The sequence below is a fragment of the Patagioenas fasciata genome, chromosome 7 (genome assembly GCF_037038585.1).
Source record: "Patagioenas fasciata isolate bPatFas1 chromosome 7, bPatFas1.hap1, whole genome shotgun sequence".
In the NCBI taxonomy this organism is placed as follows: domain Eukaryota; kingdom Metazoa; phylum Chordata; class Aves; order Columbiformes; family Columbidae; genus Patagioenas; species Patagioenas fasciata.
In genome coordinates, this window is record NC_092526.1 from 2047609 (window position 1) to 2069823 (window position 22215).

The 22215-nt window shown below is 49.8% G+C and overlaps 1 protein-coding gene across 9 annotated transcripts in view; it reads right to left on the bottom strand.

Moving 5' to 3' along the window:
• Nucleotides 1–21633, bottom strand: part of FMNL2 (formin like 2) — a 130521-nt gene extending 108888 nt beyond the window's left edge. For 3 of the 9 annotated variants that reach the window (XM_065840607.2, XM_071810654.1, XM_071810656.1), the window contains exon 1: nucleotides 21409–21631. In XM_065840607.2, the coding sequence (XP_065696679.1) occupies nucleotides 21409–21525 (117 nt within the window). In that variant the 5' untranslated portion in view covers nucleotides 21526–21631. Of the gene's footprint in view, nucleotides 1–6883; nucleotides 6950–21408 lie in introns of those variants that run through there. The other 6 variants (XM_071810657.1, XM_071810655.1, XM_065840606.2 and 3 more) reach the window with 5 other exon arrangements.
• Between the last annotated feature and the right edge of the window lie 582 nt (nucleotides 21634–22215).

Below are 22215 nucleotides of genomic sequence, written 5' to 3' on the forward strand. Positions count from 1 at the left end.
TTGGGTATTACCCTTCAAGCTGCAAGAACTCCCTTAAAGACAGGAGCAGCGTGGGGGAAAGGGAGCTGGGGGTCCTGGGGACAGCAGGGTGACCATGAGCCAGCACTGGGCCCTTGTGGCCAGGAAGCCAATGGTACCTGGGGTGGGTTAGAAGGGGGTGGTCAGTAGGTCAGAGAGGTTCTCCTGCCCCTCTGCTCTGCCCTGGGGAGACCACACCTGGAATATTGTGTCCAGTTGTGGCCCCTCAGCTCCAGAAGGACAGGGAACTGCTGGAGAGAGTCCAGCGCAGCCACCAAGATGCTGAAGGGAGTGGAGCATCTCCCGTGTGAGGAAAGGCTGAGGGAGCTGGGGCTCTGGAGCTGGAGAAGAGGAGACTGAGGGGGGACTCATTCATGGGGATCAATATGGAAAGGGGGAGTGTCAGGAGGATGGAGCCAGGCTCTTCTGGGTGACAACCAGTGATAGGACGAGGGGCAATGGGTTCAAACTGGAACACAGGAGGTTTCACTTAAATTTGGGAAGAAACTTGTTTGGGGTGAGGGTGGCAGAGCCTGGCCCAGGCTGCCCAGGGAGGTTGTGGAGTCTCCTTCTCTGCAGACATTCAAACCCGCCTGGACACCTTCCTGTGGAACCTCAGCTGGGTGTTCCTGCTCCATGGGGGGATTGCACTGGATGAGCTTCCCAGGGCCCTTCCAACCCCTCACATTCTGTGGTTCTGTGTGGTTGTGTGGTTCCTTCACCCTTCTTGCAGGTGGAGTGCTCACAATGGGGAGGACTCACTCCTTAGGATGCATTAATGCTACCACCGCGAAATATTTAATGGCAAAGGGAACTATACAGATTTTAAAAAAATATTAAATACCTCTCAGGTCCCCTGAGGCCAGAAGATTGCAGGCAAGTTTGGATTAATACATGAGCTGGACAGGAGGGTTTCCAGCCTGCTCAGGAGGGGAACTGCAGGAGCTGTAGCTCGGTGTGTAACCTCAGCTACCCACCCAACATGAGCGTGGCTTAGGGGGCTGTCACATGAAACACTAGGAAGGCGAAACCTTCCCAGATTTTTCATTTCTCTTTGTTAAGCTATAACAGCGAAGAGATTTCCCATCGCGACAAGGGAAAGCTGATCAGCTGGGCTAATCTCCAGTGCACGCACCACCTGCAAAAATATTGCAGTAGACGTCCCAAAAGCACTAGTCTTACGAGAGTTGAGTCAGGGTTTTGGAGAGAAAAACGGAGCATAAAAGGGGGGCAGGGGGAGAGAAAAGCAGCCTGGCATTTCACAAAAAGGGAGCCAGAGACACGCAGTCTGAGCTGGGAAAAGCCCGCTGCCTTCAATCGTTCAATAGCTGTTTGTTAGCTTGCTCTCATGTGCGTCTTTTGGGTCTTTTCTAGTCCAGATAGACTCATTTATTTAGTCCACCCAAAGCTGTTCCTGCAGTGTGAGCTCCTCCCAGGTTCGGGGTACGAAGACTCGACACCAACTCGTTTCCCTTCCCAAAAGCAGCGAGCGAGGGGCAGGACCTCGCTGCCAACAGAGAGAGGTTTGGGAACAGATGGGCAGCTGAGAAACCAGGCCTAATTAGGGGGAAATTCGTGTCCCAAAGCGCTAATGGCTGAAGCACGGCAAAACACGCACCCGGCTACAGAAGCCCTTTGAAGGAGGGTGCTCTCGCTAACACCGCCTACCAGAAAGAGATCTTTCCATCTCGTACTCCAGTTAAATGAAATTGCTGTGATTACTCCCTCTCCGCACAGAAAATCTGAACCGCAATTAAATTAATTTACTCCACGAAAACGTCCCATTTTCCTGATTAACACCTCCCATGTTCAACAATAAGCATCTTTCAGTAAAACCCCTCTCGCGGCGCTCCGCTGGGCAATTTCCATAAACGGTCCAAAATAAATAAAGCTTCGTATTGGTGAAAGTGGGAGTAGCGTTCAAAATAACGCCTTCTCTTTTCGCTGCATCTCATCCATCTTTAATGCCTATTTTTCCTTAAGCTGCGCTTAACCGCTTGTGTCCCAACCACACTCAGAACCAGGGCTGCGGTGCTGCCCCTGTTGTACAAGCTCAACCCAGGCAACGGGTGCCAAAAACCACCAAGAAGGATTTATTGCAGCATGGAGTCGATAACCAGCTCACAATAAGGATCGTTTTGCACTGATAAGCCTATAGATCTGGGGTTGCTGTCAAGAAAGTTTAAGGAATTGAAAAGTTGAAATGAATTTGATGTGTTTTAATAAGTTCTAGCCTACATGGAAAATATTTGTTAGGAAGGTTTTCATAAGAACATCCATTCAACTACCCGCCTCTACTACTGTTCGCAACTAACGCCAGGGTAAAAGCGTTAGTCAATCAACTCTGAATTATGTATATATGCATTATATACATGTATATATTCCTACATCAGCCAAGCTCTGTCAAAGCTCACTACCTAAAGCCCGCCTGGTGTCAGATACCTGGGTGAGGGCCAAAAGCAGAACGGGAGGGCTGGCGGAGCCCAGAAACATCCCAGCTTCCAGCACTCCTCAGCTTTTCCGATCCAGGCCTTAAATTACTGACCAGAAAGATTCTTATTGCTGCTTTGCAGTTGCCATATGTCATCAACGCTACCGCCTTCAAATACATTTATGGAGGTTCATCACGAGCGATCCAGCAGGCAGCGTTGTGCTGCTCACCAACGTATCGCTCCTTTGTGTAAGTTTGAATCGTTTGGAAATCGTGGGGAAGAGAAGCCCCTGATCTGAAAATACAGGGAGAAAACACAAGGCTCTGTTGATGTATTTGCGATTCAATCCCATGGTCTTTCTGGCCGGGTGAAGCGCGCATCGCTGGCGCTGCAGCATCCATCACCCGCTCAACAACGCGGCCTCCAAAGCAATAAAAAGCCCATTTTCATTTTCCATAGCCCAGGAGTTCACCCCAGCCGAGAAATAACGACAAGCAGCGTGATTCATTTTAAACATCTGTGAGCCAGAGCCATGTTTCTTCACATTAGGCTGAGTTTAAGCTGGTTTCCAAGCGGGTCTTTTGGCAGAAGGGGGATGGCAGCAATTCTGGCTAAATCAAACACATTGCCAACCCTGCCCAAGCCCAACACCCCTCCGCTAGGAAAATATATTGCTATAAACAGAGAAAATATGTTGTATTTTCTGCCCATTCGTCTGGCTTCACCCACAAGAAGCCAAGTCACGACTGTCCCTTTGCCCAGGGTGTCGTGGAGATGAGGACGCTTTAGTTGTCCAGGCTACTCCGACAATCCACAATTGATTGTGCTGTAAATTACTGGAAAAACTACATTTTAATTGGGTAACCCAGGAAATTACTGGAAAATTATCCTCATTTTTCTATATAAGCTGCTTAAGGGACACGCAAGTAAACCTGTGGAGTACTCAACAGGGACAACCAGGGGATAATATTATCTGCGAGCAAAAAAAACCTGGATTGATTTAGAGAGATGAGGATTAAGATACGGCAAAGTAGCTCTTGTAGCTCAGCCCAGAGGAAAGGAGCCGCATCCAGCACGAAAAGCTGCAGCAGGAACAAGGGGCTGTGAGGCTCCCAGTTGGGCACCAGCACCAGGAAAGTGCTGAACTGGAAAGAGAATAAAGGAAACAGAATATACCAAGTACAGGAGCATCTTCAGAAACCAGGCTGGGCTCACCAACCGCCTTAGACCAAATGAGACTGAGATCGGATGAATTAAACTCCCCAATCGTCAGATTAAGCATAAGGGAAGAACTGGTGGGATGGAGAATATGGAGAGATGAGAGATGCTACACGGCAAAGTCAAACCAAGTTATTTCACCATCAGGAGGGATTTTACAAAGGTAGAGGCGGCAGATGGAATTAAAATAGCCACGTTTCAGGAGTGCTGCTCATTTTTAAAGGTGCAGAAAAACCACGTTCTCCCAGCAGAGGAGAGGCAGGGATGGGATGGGATGCGACACATCGGCTCCAAATGGGAGAAAGGAAGAAGACAATACCCTTTCACAGTCGCCAAAGAAACAGAAAAGGGCACATCTAAGACAAACACACCTAAGGAACTCAACAAAAGATACAGACAACACCAAATCTTTTCCTAGACTTCTGAAACCTTACAATAAACTGCAGCAAGCGATGAACAACATGAGCATTAAATAAAACACAACAGGTCCGCTTGCAGGTTATTTGCTGTTTGCAAACAATTGGATTCCCTTCCTTTTTTCTTGTTTCCGCCTTGTTTTAAGAGCAGCCCCTGTGCAGAGCACAGGCTAAGACAGCTGGTTTGTTCTCCGGGATGAATGTTGAAATCCTCACGAAAATTAATAACCCCATTAAATTAAAAAGCAGACAAAAAACACAGAACTACCTGGCCATATCTGTATTTAGCAGCAGCCTCTTCAGTCCTTCCTAAAGGAAGATTTACACCCCACCTGCATTTCGCAGCCCTCGGGTGCACAAAACACGGCAAAGACCAAGGGACCCGCTCTTCCCTAATTGCTGCTCGCTCCCCATATCGAGACAATCTGGATTCGCTCCCAGCTCCTTCCCCGGGACCAGATCCCTTTTCCTGGATTACCTCCTAGGAAACAGATTGCAGAACTCTCCCCTAAATGTCGACATTTAACGTAAAGCCTTTTCATTTAATACGCAGCGTTTTCCCCAGGCATCTGCCCCTCGTCAATCTAAACAATCAGCTGCACCTTTCACCCATTTCCAGCTCTAATACTCATATATTAAGCTGAAAATAACGCTCTACTTGGAGAGCTGGAAGTCACTCTCTAAATTACACATATTCAGAGACAAAAATCCCATTTGGTCTGTTGGGAAACAGGACTTGGGGCACTATCATCTCCTGACCATCCTGAATGGCTCGCACGTTACCATCAAACTACCAAAACCTACAGAGTTCTTGCATTATTTAGCACTCTAGTGCTATGTTTGAATAGGACAGGGCTTTTTTCTGCCTGGATTTCTACTCCAAATGATTATTAAACTTCATCTAGCAGAGTGTAAAGCTGCCTATTCTCAGTCTTCATTGGGAAAGTAGCTGATCCATTAGCTGTCAATTAGTGTAAATTCTCCTGTTCAAAGCACTGTCTCCGATGCCCTCGACCCCTCTAACTCATTTTCAGGATACTAAGAAGAAAGGGAACACATGAACAAAGCGCTACTTTTTTCTATTATTCAATTCATCTTATGCAGAAATACTGGTAATAGAGTTTATTAAATCTCATTTGAGGTTTTCCTTGGCTTCCTGATTTATAAATTAACAAAAATTACTTGATGTCCAAAAGCACAGCTTTTGAGGGCTCACTGTGTGGAGTTTAATGGGAACATGTCTTTGGCTGTAATGCAGTTCTCCGGAAAGGTGAAGTTCACACACAAAATACTTGTTGGCAACATGGATAATCCATCCATTGACAACCAAAACCAAGTCACTAGTACGGGAACCTTTCTAACAAGACGGCCAGAAACTCTGAGTAATTTAAACTGAAATTCCTATACAGGCAGGTGGTTTCACCATTATTTAGAACTCTAATTATTCTGATTATTAAATGCCCTCAGACTGTGCATCCAGACTACTCTCCTGCATGATTCGCTCTTGCATTTTTCACCTATAAATGATACCAGGAGCGTGACCACCATACACAACGTTTCAATATCATGGAGCAGCATCCGTCAATGAAGGGAAAACCCTTGTACCAAAGACCTTAGGGTTTGCCTTCACTTTAAGGATCACAGCGGCGTGTTTTAACGAGAAACCAGGACGACAAGTCCGTCATATCCACCCCAGGTCATACAATACTGCTTACAATACTGATCTCACTAATATCAACTAACAGAGGGGAAAACACGCACTGCAAAGCACCCTCAGGTAAAATCACAAGCTCCAAAATGAAAGGCTGAGATTTTTTTAGTGCCGTGCCGCTGGAATAAGATCTGCTTCTATCTGGTTCTCAGCTACAACATCTGCTTATGAAGAAGAGAGAAAAACCTGCGCTATGCTATGATTCTATAGGCTTATTCTTTGGATTATTATACATTACAGCTTTTAGAAAGGGAGTTTAGAGCAACTTCACTCAGGCGGAGCAGTCAGAGCTCCCCGGAAAGGAGAATCTCTCATCATGTGGATCTTGAGCTGTTTGATGGACCCGCACCGGGCGCACAAGAAAACTTACGCCAACTTTTAGACCGGTTGGACATAGAAACAAATGCACGATGCAAAAACTTAAATCATCTGGAAAACATATTTAAGTCAAAGAACAGTAAAAACCTCTATAGATCCTAAATGGTGTATGACTAAGATTACAAGCGAAATGGTTATTTGTGTAACGTAACCTCCGCACAACGTGGTGCTGAAGCGAGCCAGGGACCCCGCGAAGCCTTTGGAAAAGATGCTGCACGTTAACATGGAAGTTTTATATTTTCATGTAATCTGAGAGTCTGAGCACTTAACAGAAAGAAGGACGTAAAGAATTCAATTGTAAAATGCTATCCAAAGAAGGCTGCTCTTACAGGTTTATGATTCTTGTTTTATCTAAAGTGCAATAAATCACCTTTTCATTTCACAGGTGCTCATATATAACATACTGTATTCAGGAGTTACTATATACTATTCCTATTACGGAGATGGATAACACTGTAAACAGCAAGGAGGTGGTTTTGCTCCTAAATTTCCCATTGAATTTGTATTTCCTAAAGCTCACAGTGCATATTTCCAGCGTGCATCTCTTCCAACTTAGAATGCAGATTGTTGTAATTAAAAATAAGAAAATCCAGGCCAAATTCAGCCCTCAGCTGCATCGGTGAAACTCTCCGAGAGAACCATGGACATCAGTTTCACCGAGAACAAACCCATTTGTCCCATCTCGTAATGCAGAGAATTAGCACACTTACCAGACGGTATTTTGCCCGAGGAGGAGGAGCAGGGGTCCCTCTGGAGTCCATCAGCTCCTCAGCAATGCGTCAGATTAGGAAGTTCAGATTTGCACCCACAGACACGCACCCACCATCAGCTCTCGCCAACCTCGATACAAGGATTTCTGGCAAGTCAGTGCCACTCGCTGAGTTTCTCCTCGCCCCCAGCATGACCAGACAGTGCGACTTCAAATAAACCAAGAGCCCGACTCTTGTCCCTCCAGCACACCCATGTACCCCTGCAGAAGTGGAAGAGCCTTTAACACCAGTGGAATCGTTAATGTAATGAAAAGCATCTTTCAGAAGCATCTGTGGCATTTTAAATTAAGAGCGATACCCAGCAGATGTTACCAACAAGCCACATGTTTCTGAGGGCAAACACCATCAGACTGAGGGAATGATGTTGGCTTCAGCTGACCTTGCTTATGTGTGAAGAGCTCGGATACATACAGTCCCCCGCTAATTAAAAAACAACAAAATTAGTGTGTCAGGCCACCCATAGGAGGCTGATTTTGGGATGAACATCATCTTCAACTGAGCTGACTCCATCCACAGCGTGTTTGGTCACTCGTGGGGACTGAGGGACTACTTTAACGCCCAGATAAGCCCATGGGATACAGACCCACAGCCGCACAAGTGCTGCTGCTCCCTGGGGACGGCAACTACCCTCGGCAGAAGGGGCCTGTCTTTTGATTTCTTATTCAGCTGAAACACTCGGTGACGTTTCCCATAAAAGCAGAAAAAAACGGCATCACATTTACATGAGATTTGCAAAAACATGTGCTGCACAAACACAGGCTACAAAGATTAAGCACGAACACCGGGTTCTCATGGCGAGAACACAGGGACGGTGCCCGAAGAGCTGTTTGATGGGATGCTCCCATCACAACTGGAGAGGATGAAGACTCTAAGGGTAATCCTAACGTGATAAAAACATGGGTTTTTTCCCATTCCCAAGTCTTATCATTACAATGAATTTTTATTCCATACTGTCAAATTGCTCCAAGGCGCAGTATGCAAGATCCCCCGCTCCGTCCACCACCAAGTACACAAACAAGACACAAACACCACAGTCCAGCCTCCTACTAATGCAAAAAAATGTTGAACCGTGTCCCTTAATGAAGTGCACTTGCTCATGGCATGCTGGCATTTCTTCAGCCGCGCTGCCTCCCACGGAGCCAGAAATGCCTTCGCGATAATGGAAGGCAGACGGGGCGGGCTGCTCCCCAAGCCGGTCCCTCAGCCGAGCCTCAAGTACCCTGCTAATGTAAAATCTACCCCTGCAACGAAGCCGGGGTGCCCTTCGCTTTTCTAACACACAAACCGTGCCAGCTCGGCGCCCGGCTCCTCCTCGCTTTTCCACGCGGACCACAACACTTCCCACAGCGCCGCGTGGATTCACAAACAAAGCACAGCAACCCAAAGCCGAGCTTGTGTTTAGGCCAGCGCTCATCAAAGCGCTAAAACGCCCTTAAGGTTCCCGCACGGGTAATAAATCACATTTGCAACCCCTTTAGAGCCCTGTTGGGTACTGTTGACCCGGCAGTTCAACGGGAGCCAAGGCCACGCCACCAGGAAGCACTGCATGGTGTTATATTAATAGCTAAAATTCCTGGAGCGTAAGACAAAGACTTGAAGATTTCCATCATTTTAAGAAGGCTCCGTCCTGCCCTGGCAGTTAACACAGCAGTTCCACACGGTGTGAACCGTGGGGACAGCACCTGGACTCAATGACCCTTGTGGGTCCAGCTCAGGATGTTCTATGATCCTATGAACAGTGACACAAACACCAGCTTTGCTGGGGTCCAAACTCCCCTCTCGGCTGTGCACAACTTCTGAGAAGTCCCTGCAGGACAGACAGACACCTACAAGGATGGAGTTTGGCCAGAAAAACCCACAAATCTGCACTATTTTAACCACTATCTAAAGCCTTTATTATTATCATACGCTGAGCTGCTGCAATAGCCGCTGATTCCCACGTCCATGGTGTTGCCCAGCACAAGGCCAGCCCAGCTGGGAGCTCAGCAGGATAAGAGCAGCCTTGGTCAAGGCTTTAATCGGTGTTTTGGCTACGTGGCTTCGCAGTTCAGCAAAAGGCTCCTTGTTTTCCACCGCTATCTTTGTGAGAAAGCTGCAGCAAACCAGGGGCACCAAGGCATTACAACAGGCTCCATGCAATGGATGCAACACGTGCACCGGGAACACAGAGCTGTCACACCAGGAATAGCTTCTGGACAAGTCATTTCTAAACCCACCGCTTCTGAAGACAAAATACATCCAAATAGGGATTTTTTTCCACGTTAAGAGGGGAATTTTTTCTCCTTAGGCATCTTTTCTGTGCAATACACTTTGGCACAGCAGTAGCAACTGGGGGAAAGTACCCAAATAAACTTGTAGGTGAACCTTAAAAATATTACAACAGGTATTCTTTTTCTTCTTTCAGTGCATCTATACACTTATTTATGTACAGCGATTGTGCTGATTGAATACAAGGAGCTGTGCTTTGTACCAGAAACACAAGGAATACTGTGGTCTACCTCAGGGACCACCTAAATCTGCCCCGGTTTAACCATTTACCGAACGCCTTACAAGTGCAGTTGGGGAGTTTTCACTCCACTTGCTCAACAGAAGGGATAATTCACCTTTAACAAAGATTTGCCATCAGACATAAAATAAACATGAGCAAAACTAAACAAACAATAGCTTTGAGCTACCTACAAGTACATTCCCTTCCAGTTGCGCAACCTCTTGTCTCTGAGCCAACCCAGAATCCACTGCTGGGGAAGAATTTCACGCTTAATCAATTTGCGCTTCACTCGTGTTTTACGTATCCGAGTTACACGTCTGAACTGAAAATGCAGCGCGTTCGCGATGCCCCTGTAATCACTGCGGCATCTGAGGATGCAGGAGCAGCATCAACACCTGAAAACCATCAGCTGGTTTCCCTGCGAAACAACAAATCCATTTGCGTGGCAGTTGCTGCTGAGCACGGGGGGACTCAGCTCATATGAACTCCCGCACTTCTTTTATATTCTAATTGAACCACTTAATCTTCCGCCAGAGAAAGCCCACCTGCCTTCTGGTCCGAACAACGGTTGGATTTAAGGTGTATGCACAGCTTTATTTCTGGAAAACATACCAAGCGATGGCCTAAACCCAGAGCTGGACAGCTGGGGTAATCCCACGGTACAGCGCCGAGGGTTTGCGGCACAAAGCTTTGCAGACTCGGGGTGTGCGAGGGAGATTCCTCGGTTCATAGGAAAGGGCAGCAGTCCCGAACCTGCTCACAGAAAGCTCCGCGTGTGCTGAAATGAAAGGTCATTTCATTTTAATCCAGCACAAAGTCTGAGAGCCACCTTCCCAAATGCCTCTTCCTCCGTCCTTTGGCCATTTGATCCGAGTCAGCTGAAGCCCTTTCCATGAGCGCACTCCGCACGGTAAACACGCACACGGAAAACACTGTTGACTGTTTAGCCCAGGTCCTCATATAAAAGGGTTTTTAAACAGAAATCTTTTTCCTCCCTGTATTTTGTGTAAATCACACATCTCTATATTAAATAAATTTGCCTTTTTTCTACTGACAGAAAACACAGAATTAATTTCCAAGCCAAGACGATTCTTCAGACCCTCGCGACCCCCTTTCATTCTCATTTTCTCTCCTGGAACAAGCTCCCCTACAGCCCTGATATCGCCTTTATTTCCCCTAAAGAAACAGACCGCAGCAGCCCTGGTGAATATCATCTCCCCACATCCATTTGGACTAACAGGCCAATTATCTTTGGAAATAAGCTTTGCGGTCATTAAAGTTTCAATTCATGCACATGTGCATAGACAAAGAGGGATAGAAACCTCATCTCAGTGCCAGAATACAACAGAAAATTAAAAGCTGGAAGGTGAGAAGCAAATAAAACCAGGGCAAAGTGAGATTATTTTTTTTTAATACATCAAAGAGAAAAGATGCCCTGGAACACCAGAAAATAAACAAACTAAAAGGCTGCTCTTCAGCCTCCGTGTGACTGAGCTGGCCAAATGACAGACTTGAAAGGGAAGCGGACGTGGATCTGCAAAGGTGACTTCAAACACCAACGCCAGCTGCCACCTCCCCATTTTCTCCTCCCAGGGGCCACGGCAAGTGCTGGGAAGTTGGGGGACGTTATTTCTGATCTGTCTTGTTGCTCAGTTTTGGGGGCTCACAGCAATTCCAGCTCCTTTTCCAAAGGTAACGAGTGTAACTCCCGCTCCTCACCATCCTCTGCAGCACCGTGAGGCTTGTGAAAGATTCATGGATTAAAAACATGCCATGAAGTACAAAAGTTCTTGTTTTATTTACCAAAAGGAATATCGTACATTTGCCGCACTTAGATATTCATTTACATGATCAAGAGAACAGGGGTTCGCAGCTGAAGCTCTGACACAAACCGCGTTTCACGGACACCGCACCGACGGCTGAGACGCGACAACCCCAACGCTGTTTTAAGAAGCCGTAATTTTTCGAGAACAAGATCGACAGCAATTCCGAGTCACCTGTAAGCTAGAGACCGAATTATAATTATCACCAAGCACTTCCTGGCTCAATCCAGGGTGCACTTTACTAACTATCGCTACGCCAAACGGAGTTACTCAGCGTAGCTGAAGAGCACTGTTGGCCACCGAGCAACACCTTGTGCAAGCACAAGGCAAGATAAGCTGATGCTTTTTGGAGGGCTGGCATGCCAACCAGCCCCACAAACCTCGAAACCATGACTACATCGCGCAACGATTTGCTGACCATCAGCTCCCCAGCAAGACGCTGTACACCTAGTGGTGTTTTGACACCAGGTACCATGCCCGTCCGCGAAGGTGGAACACAATTATTTATGTTTGCAGTATCAGGCTTATTATGTCTGGGAGAAGCGAAAAATACAGCATTGACCTAACAAATCTGTGAAAGTGGACAGATACAGAGGCTCTAATATACATCAAAGCTCCTATTTGACCACGCTTTAAGTTAAATATTTGTGATAGTTAATTTATTTGATCTCCCGCGTTTGCAAGGCTCAGAGCAGGGCAGAAAACCCTTTGAAGCACTCCCAAACACACTCAATTATTGGAAACGTTTGTCAGAAAACCGCTGTATAGCCTCGGCCGAGCTGTCTCCATCGCTTCACGGACCCTTTGGATAACGGCATCACCCACCTCTGCCCAACCGCTGGCTCCAAACCCGCCCCCGGCTGTCGTGTGCCACTCGTTTGCCTCTCGTAGGGGATGGAAACAGGATAAAAGGAGTCAGCAGAGGGACGTGGCAGCGCATTAGATGGATTAACAACCAGAACTTCTGGATTGAACAATTTGCTGCTTCACTTTAATTAAGTGGCTTCTGAAAGACTTCAGAAACTCGGCCAATTTGTGCAACTCTCTATTCTTCGCTTTTGGCCTCAACCGTACAGTTCATTTCATAGGCAAACTAGTAACAGATGTACAAACTATATTCACCCCCGGTCCTTTTATAGGAAAATTACTTCTGGCCAAATAATGTATATTAAAAAAAAACACAAACAACAACACAGACCCAAACACAACTCCTCTAATATTTTTGTGTTTCAAGACAGAGGACTCAAGGATGTTCCCAGGAGCGCTCACCAAGGACACGACTTCTGGAGGGGCAGGAGCTGCTCTGTGCGATCCCGGCACCGCAACAAGAGCCACCCCATCCGCCCCGGTGTCCCGAGGATCCCGCGATGTGGGGGCTCTGCCCCCCATGTGCGGAGGTGTCCCCAGTTGCCTCTCCAGCGGCTCAGCACCCGGGCACATCTCCAGCTCCCGATGAGCACACACAACCTTCTCAAGAGCTGCGGAGGAGGCCCCAGCATCGCTCGGCGCTCATCTGAAGACCATTCATTTCCAATACAATGCAACTATTATGTTCCTTTATGAATAACCTCCCCAAATATATGTTTAACGATGCACAGTTACAGAAGACAAACAGTTGTTTTGTTAGAGATCCTATGGTAAATTGAAAACCAACACATGCTGAACTCCTACAGCATGTTAGTTGTAACAGTATGGGCAAGTTATACATTATCCAAGTCTTTATGCAACAAAACACTTGCGAAAGGCAGGAAGACTCTATTTTAGGAAGAGACAGAGCCTGGGACAAATTAATGCTTACATATTAGATACAAGGAAGAAATTATTCACTGTGAGGGTGGCGAGAGCCTGGCCCAGGTTCCCAGAGATTGGTGGCTGAACCATCCCTGGGGACATCCCAGGCCAGGCTGGACGGGGCTCTGAGCAACCTGAGCTGGTGAAGATGTCCCTGTCATGGCAGGGGGGGCACTGGGGGAGCTGGGGAGGTCCCTTCAACCCAAACCATCCCATAATTCTATGACATTCCAATAAACCTATATATAATGTTGTGCATCTTGAGTTATTAAAACTACAAAGCAGATGATCAAGGTCAAAACAATCAGTGCAAATGAAACAATATTCAATTAAAAACAGGGGTGCACATCACATACCTACAGATCTGCGAGCCCTTTGCAGAAGGAACTGGGAACAGGGCACTCTCAGCGACAACGCTATGGGGGTAAGAGCACAGCACTCGTTTTAACACAGACCCTTCAGAATTAGAACTGGCAGGATGTGATAAACGGGAAATCACTGCTTTTTACACAACAGCAGCTGAAAGTGCTTCCACCTGACCAACGGGCTGAGGCCTCCGGCTACAGCGATGCCGCAGCTCCTAAGGGCTGGAACCTTGGGCTAGATGGCTTTACCACAATTATCCATCCAACTGAATGAGTTGGTGTCGCTTATTTCCCACACCAAATTCCCAAACGGACTCTTCCAAACAAAGAAAGGCGAAAACAAACAATAATTCAGCTCCGTTTGTCTAAAACGTGGCTGCAGAAGTTTCCCAGCGGCCGAGCAGCTGCTTCCCTGCTGCCACATGGAAGCGCCTTCCAAACTGCTCCTCTCAGTGAAGACAACGTACAGGTTCGCTCCTCAGCTAATTTTAAGGTCTAATGTTCTGGTTACCAAAGAAAACCACATTTACCTCTCCCTGCAGTGAGAAAACCCTCCAGAGCGGGGCAAGCTCCATCACATCACCACCTGAAACAGCCACGTCTGCTGCCATCACATCTCCCCAAGGACACGGCACCCAAAAGGAGCAGCAAAAACAACCCCTCCTCTTGCGGTTTGCTTTATGGCTTCCCGCACTGCAAAGTATTTTGATTCTGATCATAATGTGCCTAATTCAAACTCGAGAGGCAGCCCAGATGCTCAAAAAACAGAACGCGTGCCAAAGAGCGTTGCTGCATTAGCGTGTTTTGCATAATTCATCTCGTGGTGGTGCGGAGGGCTCTTTGATTCCCGCTCCGTGCGAGGTGGCGGTGGCAGCGCGGGCACACGCGCCTCCACGACAAAGAACCCGGCATTTTTAAAACAACTTCAAACTTGCGGTTTCTGTTATTTAAGGACGCTCTGTTTAGGAGCACCCCGATTTGAAAGGAGCTCAAAAAAAGCTGAGGATGTCCTTTCACGTGAAGGTCCTCGTTTGGTTGGGCACAGGTCGGCTCATCCGTCAGACGTGTCCCCTCGCACGCCGGCCAGCCGCGGTGGAAACGGCGCTAAACGCCACCGAGGGACGGCACCAACAACTTGTGCAGCACGATCTGCACTTCCCTGTGCAATAAGTCAGCACGGGGCGTCAGTGTTGATGTAAGGACTGTTTCATCGGGACATAACCATAGAATTATGGAATGGTTTGTGGTGAAGGGACCTTCCCAGCTCCCCCATTGCCACCCCTGCCATGACAGGGACACCTTCACCAGCTCAGGTTGCTCAGAGCCCCGTCCAGCCTGGTCTGGGATGTCTCCAGGGATGGTTCAGCCACCACCTCTCTGGCCAACCTGAGCCAGGCTCTCACCACCCTCAGGGCAACAATTCCTTCCTCATGTCCAGCCTGAATCTCCCTCCTTTAGTTTAAACCATCACCCCCTGTCCTACCGCAACAGGCCCTGCAGAACAGTCTGTCCCCAGACTTTCCAGTGGTGGTGTCACTGCAGCACGAACCCCCTGTCCCCGTCACCTCCCGCTCAAACCGCTCCAGTAGCTGCTGCTCAGCACCAAGAGTCGCACATCACGCAAAGACCGGTAGTTGGCTCAGCAAAGCAAAAGCAAAACTGAACTCAATCACAGGGATTTTCCATCCCTGAAACCGAACAGTACGCTGTAGTCATCCTCACCGCTCTGCTACCCAGCTTGAAGAACGGCAACAACACTGAAAAATCAGCAGAAACGCTGAAAGCTCAAGACTACAAATGTATTTGGGCGAAAAGGCAGGAACTGGCAGCAGCTTTGCCCTTTAATAACAGCCCGATGACCAAACAAAACATCAGAGAGCGAACAGCAAAGCTCAGTTTCACTTCAGGATATATTCCAAGCTACAAATAATTAGGAGAGAACCCAGCCACTCCTGCGGGGCCGTCGCTCCCCCAGCGCAAGAACTGACACAAGAGGATGGCACATTGGAACCACCTTGTCGAACAGACCGGGAATAGATAAAGTTCAGTTTATTCAGCAGGTGCAGGCCTGAAAAAAAGACCAAGAAACAGGACCCTGCTCAAAACAGTGGGTGTTGGTGGGAGATGAAGCACCGGACAAGTCCCTTCTGCAAACGGCACCCAGCACCCCAATCCCAGCGGGGAAAATACACCTTCTTCAATGAACGCGAGCATAGAATATGTGCTGATGATGAGCATGCATACCTTTGGACAGCTGCTTTATTTTAAAAGGGATCCTGATTCTTTAAAAAGTCACTTGAATAATTTGCAATCTTTGCTGCACAGTGCAAAAAATATAACAAAAATAACGAGTACCACCCAATCTGAATTATCTGGGGTTCTTCTGAACAAACAGGTGGGGGAAATGTCACATTTTCGTTTGTTTCGTTTTGTGTTTCTGTTGCGCTTTGCTATTCCAAGTTTCTGTAGATTTCAATACCTTTCCACACAGCATGAAAAGCTACAGGGATTTTTCAAACCAAAGACCAAAGGCAGACTCCAGTGGCTCCAGGTCACTCGATCAAAAGCAACTCAACAGCTACTGTTTTATTTAAGATCATCTTGTAAACTCTGCATCTCATCCTGTGTCTCTCAAAATTCATCCCAAAGCATCACCCACTCCATACAGCAGCACAGAAGAGACCACTTAACACCTCCAGGCCACGTCTTGCATGACCTTGCTTGTAAAGACAAAATCAAAACCACTTTACCTTGCACGCAGGGTTAAGGAAAACAAAAGGTCCCGATCCTGCCAAGTTCAGAGATGCGCCTGTTCTGTTTTCCGCCTTTAGATGCTGATCGACCTGTTGTTATTCGCCTTAGACAAAAGCGCAATTTGCAAGGATATATGACATGATGATGGGTTTATACAGCACAAAAAGGATTAGGAAAGCTCTTTGCCGTCATTACCGTAGGAGGTTTGCAGATTCAGGCCCCCCGGGAGCAGCTTTGGGAGGGACACGGGTACCAACCAGCGTCCCTTCACCTGGGGCTTTCCACAGAAATGTACCATTTACAGGCTGTTTGGAGCCTAGGAACAAGTGACACACGCAGCTTGACAGAATGGGTTCATACCTCCATCATTAGAGCCAAATAAATCAAGGAGATTATTTCATATAGAGAAAAAAAAATGGTATACAGAAAAATACATACACCTACATCAGCTTAGCCATTTTTTAAGTCTTCTAGGTTTCCAGGATCTGAAATTAATGTTAGGAATGTGACTAACTTGCTAGTAGCGAATACTCACCACAGTATCCTCGTACTCCAGACACTCAAAAAAAAAGGCAGTTTTACAAAAATACGATGTCTAGGTGGAAAAACTTAGAAATGCGGTTTGCTGATTTACAAGGCGGCTTGACAGATGTGTCAGCACCCAGCACTACTTCACTCCGCGGGTTTAACCCTTCAGAAACACTGGTATTTACACCAGGATTTATTAGATTGGTTTTTCCAAGCAAAAGGTGCCATGGCTCGAATCATTGAAACGAGGCCTGAGGGACGAGCCCAGTCGCAGAACCATGTCCGAGATGAGGCCTGAAGGAGACAACACACCGGAGCTTTTCAACATCCGAATTCTAGAAATCACCTTGCCCTGAACGTGCTTCCTAAATGTAACTGAGTGTCTGCCAACTTCCATAGTATTGCCTTCAAGTTCCACATAAACAATACAAATTACAACTAATGCGAGAATACAGGATATTTTGGAACAGATCTCATAGATGGTTCCGTTGAATTTAGGAAACTCAAGGGATCCAGCGCCCCACCAGCCCCGCTGCAGAGAAGGAGCTAACGCTACCTGGCACACGTCCCCCAACCATGTCACGCTCTTTCATGACCTGCAGACTCTAAACCGTATACGCTATGAAATAACGCATAATATAGTTGATAGAAGATTACAAAAAGGAATGGAAAACAGCTGGGAAACGTTGCGGAGTTTTCACCCTGAGCTTTCGAATTCTTTAGCAATAGGCACTAAACCGTATAGAAAGTATAGAAAACCATGCTCGGCTGAAACCCAGTGTGAAGAAGGCAATTCTGGCGGAAGGAAGAAGTTCGGAGGGGCAAAGCAGAGCAGGTACAGGTCGGTACCGCCGCGTTACAGCAGGGCCAGACGGCAGCAACACCTCCTCCCTCCGCCCCACAGCGCCGGGCACACAAGGCTCCTTTGTACAAAATAAAACACCACTTGGTGGGGGTAAGAGGATATTTCCTGTTAACCTCACCGCAGATTTGTAATCCAGCAGTCAAATTATGTCAATCACAGCTCATTAGGCAACAATTTACCCTGCCAACTCCATCCTGGCTGCTTCCTCCAAACCGCGTCTCGTTTGCAAATGTGCGACCCCATCAGGGGTGCGGAGAGAGACCACCCTGCTGCAGGAGCTGGGGCTCCTACCCCGCGCCTCCGAACCCGCACCCCGCTGCATCGATGGCAGCGCCGTAGTGTCCTCGGACGCCTCCCAGCAATTGGTTTGCAATGATGTTTGCACACGCTGAACAAGGGTTCAATGCCACAAACTAGGTTGGTTACCAGAATTCATCATTTATGCACGCTTGCCACGTGTGTCTGTAGGAGAAAGGCAGGAAAAAATCCAGCATGGCTGAGGAGGCAAAGCGAACGCGCTGGGGAAGGGACAGGAGGCGCCTGCAGACGCACACAGGGCTGTGCCGGTGCTGGCGAGTTCACAGTCAGATCCAGATCCCGGTTTATCCTTCACCCCCCAAGGGTAAACCAGGAACTCGGCGACAATAACACGCCGCCCCTTCCCTGGACTTTACACTCGTGAGTAAACTTGAAACCGAGGGAATTATTTCACGTGTCCCACCAAAAGGGGAGAATCTGCATCGCTTTGAGAGGACAGAAAAAATGAGTTTACAGACAGAAACATGGAAATTCTTCCCCCTGAGGGTGGTGAGAGCCTGGCCCAGGTTCCCAGAGAGGTGGTGGCTGAACCATCCCTGGGACATCCCAGGCCAGGCTGGACGGGGCTCTGAGCAACCTGAGCTGGTGAAGATGTCCCTGTCATGGCAGGGGGGGCACTGGGGGAGCCAGGGAGGTCCCTCCAACACAAACCATCTGTGATTCTCTCTCTCACGTTATCTTCCACATTTTTCTCTTTGAGAGAATACAAAGTCTTCCTGAAACACACAGCCAGGTAAGCGCCCTCCCCAGCAGCGACAAGTACAAATCTCAGCGCAACAAGCAAGCCAGCGAAGCACACTTACCACGTCAGTCCCAAAAACAGTGGTACCAGGGGGCACAGACTCACAGAGAAAATCCTCTGGTGTTATTTACCCCACGGCCCAAGAGCAGTGACACACAGATCCTCCCCTTCCCCTCAGCTGGGTGCTGCCGCACACGTGCTCAGCACATCCTCGTTTGTGTCGATGGCACCATCTCGGACTGGAGGAATATATTAGCATGGTGGAGAACTTCACTGCAAAAGCGTGTCCCGGAGCACTTCCCATCATCTCCCGCAATTTGTGCGCCTCGAACCTCAAAGAGCAAGGCTAACGAAGAAGGCAGTGAGGTGATCATGTATGTTTGAAGTGGACAAACTACTTCACCAGAGACTTTCCTGAAGACAAACGCTGCTAACAGCCCAGCACATATGTGCATCATCCACCCCCTTGCTGAAGAGACCACAGAGCTCCTGGAGAAGCTCAGGAGAGTACGGTCAACAAGGAAAACATAGAACAGCGCTCAAGGTCACAGCGCTTGCGGTGAAAACACGACCAACCTGCGCTCTGCCCGCAGCCACGCAGACGTTTTGAAGGGCTACGGCTCCCCGAGTTGGTTTTGCACAAGGAGAGAAGAATAGAACTTTAAAATACTTTGGTGAGGCTGCCCACGAAGAGCCGTTCTCGTTACACATGGAGGCGGAGATGGGCCGCGCGGTGTGATGGCTGCACGTGCGCCAACGTCAAGAACGGTCCTGCAAATTTCATTAGGGGTATGAAAATTGCTATTGTCATGAGAGCCCTCCGGGACCTCACCGAGAAACACTCGTGCCACGCTGATTTCTTAAGACAGCGTGTAAAGAAGGTGAGGTTTAGTCCTATAACCTTCAGCATCTCCTTCTCCATACCCTCATCTCCCGACTAATCCTCTCTCCCTACAGAAAATATTCCTCATCTGGTTTTCCCCCGATCTGGGTTTTGACCAGTGGCGCAGTCATCTTCCCCTCAGAGCCGCAGAGAAAACAAAATAATAACAGCCTCAGAGTTTACTCTTTCATAAACCGGTCAGATATTTCCTGGAAGCTGCAACGAACTCCAGCCATCCCCGGCTGGCTCCGAGAACGGGCTGAAGGCGATTTTTGGCTGTTCCAGCAGCCGTGTTTGGGCCCCCTCTCGCAGCTCCTCCCAACGGGAGCAGAACATCCAACACCCCATTTGTACAGGCATTAGTCTGCACAGCCGGCTGCTCCCTCCAGCAAAGCTACAGCACTCGGTCCCTGACCCTTCATTTAACTCCATCTTCCAGAAACAGATGCCACCTCCTCCTTTCAAGTACCTCAAGAAATTACAAGCGTGGTCCTGTTATCTCCCATATTTACATTAGAAGTATCTAATGCGCCCTGCTTTCCCAAATGATGTCTCTTCCTTTTACTGATCTAATCAGTCAGTCCTAACTCAAAAGCACTGATTTTCTCCCACAAGACCATGCACACAAATGAAACCAGGCACCCTTTTGGTGGGTTAGGATGAACCAAGGCTGGATTCTGAGCCCTGCGCTGCTTGTGGGGGCACATCCCGTCTGTGAAACAGCCACGGGTTTCCCTGACAAGAGCAATGCCAGATCAGGCTTTTTCCACTGTGCCTAATAATCGTAACATCTCACTCGCCATTTGGCTCGTCAGTGGGGGTTCCTGACTGAATAGGCTTATTCTTTTCTTAGACATGATAATCTAATTGGGTCTAACCAGAAATAATCCCCAACACACACCAGTTTGTGAATCCTCGTGCAGCACCAGGAGCATTTCAAATACCAGAGGGGTTGCTCCAGCATCTGATATGGGAATTACTCTGGCAGCAGCTCGTCTCGCCGGGTTTCACACGGCATTACGGGGAACACAGGGCACGGCACACACACGGGTTTTATTCCTCCTCCTCCCCAGCTTCTGTTTATCATGTGAATGTGGCTCAAAAGTAAGAAGGGCATGGAAGATTAGATGGGTCATTATAGTCGCACTAATTAGACACCTGAAAGAAAACAGGACGTTTGCCCCAAACGCTCCCGTGCAGCACCACGGGAAGCTCTGCCCTTCCTTGGAAAGCTCCCAAACCCCGAGTCCCCGGCGCTACTCAGGTGAGGGGAAGCGAGCGAAACAAAACGGAGAGGCCGGCGGCCCCGACCCCGCTCGGGTGACCCGCACACGCGTGCCGGGGCCACGGGCACCGGGCTGGGACCGGCGTGTCCCCGGGGGTCCCACCGCCCCGCGGGCCCCTCTCCAGCCCGGGCTGCCGGCAGCCGCCACAACGAGCGAGGCCACACCGAGCTCCGCACCGAGCTCCGCACCGGCCGCCCGCTCCCGGGGCCGGCACGGCCGGTGACCCCGCGGGCTCCCGGCGGCTGCTCACAGCTTCGCCCGCGAGGAGGGCACGGAGCGCGGCGCGGGGGAGCCGCCCGGGCTCGGGGAAGGCGGCTGTTCGGGGCTCCCGAGACAAAGAGCCGCAGCCGGCGCACACGCCGGGCCCCGCTCCGCACCCCGCCCGCCGCGGCCCCGTCCCGCCGCCTCCAGCCGGGCCGGGAGGTGCGGGCGGCACCGCCCCGCCGAGCCCACCTGTGCCGCCCGCAGCTCCCGGCCGGGTCTCCAACTTTTCCCCGCTCCCCAGCCGCCCCCCGCGCACACCCCCGGGGCCCCGCAGCTCCTCCCCGGCCCCTCGGCGGAGGCCCGCGGGCGAACGCGGCGCCCCGACCCGCTCCCCACAGACAATGGGGCCGGCGCTCACCAGGACGACAGCGAAGCGCTCCTCCAGCTCGCCGGGCTCGGGCATGGGCAGCTTGAGGGGGACGCTGTGCGCCCTGAACTCCGTCTGCTGCGAGTCCACGCTCCCCGCGTTGCCCATGGCGGCGGCGGCGGCGGCCCCTCCGCGCTGCCTCCGCGCTCCGCGCCGCCGAGCCAGGCGGGCTCCGCGCCCCGCGGTCGCCCTCTAGCACCGACGGCGGAACGAGGCGCCGCCGCCCGTCATGGCTCGCCGCCCTCGCCCTCCCCCCGGGGCGGGCTCGCTCCGGCTCCAGCTCCGGCTGCGGCTCGGCGGCGGCTCCCCCGCATGCCGGCCCGCACAAAGCCCCGCTCCGCCCCCGGCCCGGGGCGCGCTGGGACTCGTAGTCCCGTTAACGTCCGGGGAAGGGGCCGCTGCGGACTCGCCGGGGGCCGCAGAGGCGGGCGGGGGTTCGGGCGACTCCTTCGGCGTCCATTTTACCGGCCCCCGCCGCCTTCCCCTTGCAGGCAGCACCGGGGATCTGCGTGTGCCGGGGCGGGCGGCCCGGGCTGTGTGTCCCCGGGTCCCCCAGCGGGGTCGGTGCCTGGGCTGGCAGACACGGCTCCTGCTGCCTTCGGATGGCGGGGAGGGTTCCTGCAGTGCTGAGGGGCTGGCCAGGACTCAGAGCCCCACTCGTTGCCCCCCCGCCCCGAGCCCACCTCTCGTTTTATTGAAATCAGAATAACAGGACGATAAAGCTTCATAGGTTCAGGGTGACACCACACAAATGAATCTGTGATCAAGACAATGCCACCTCGGCATAATCATGCAATC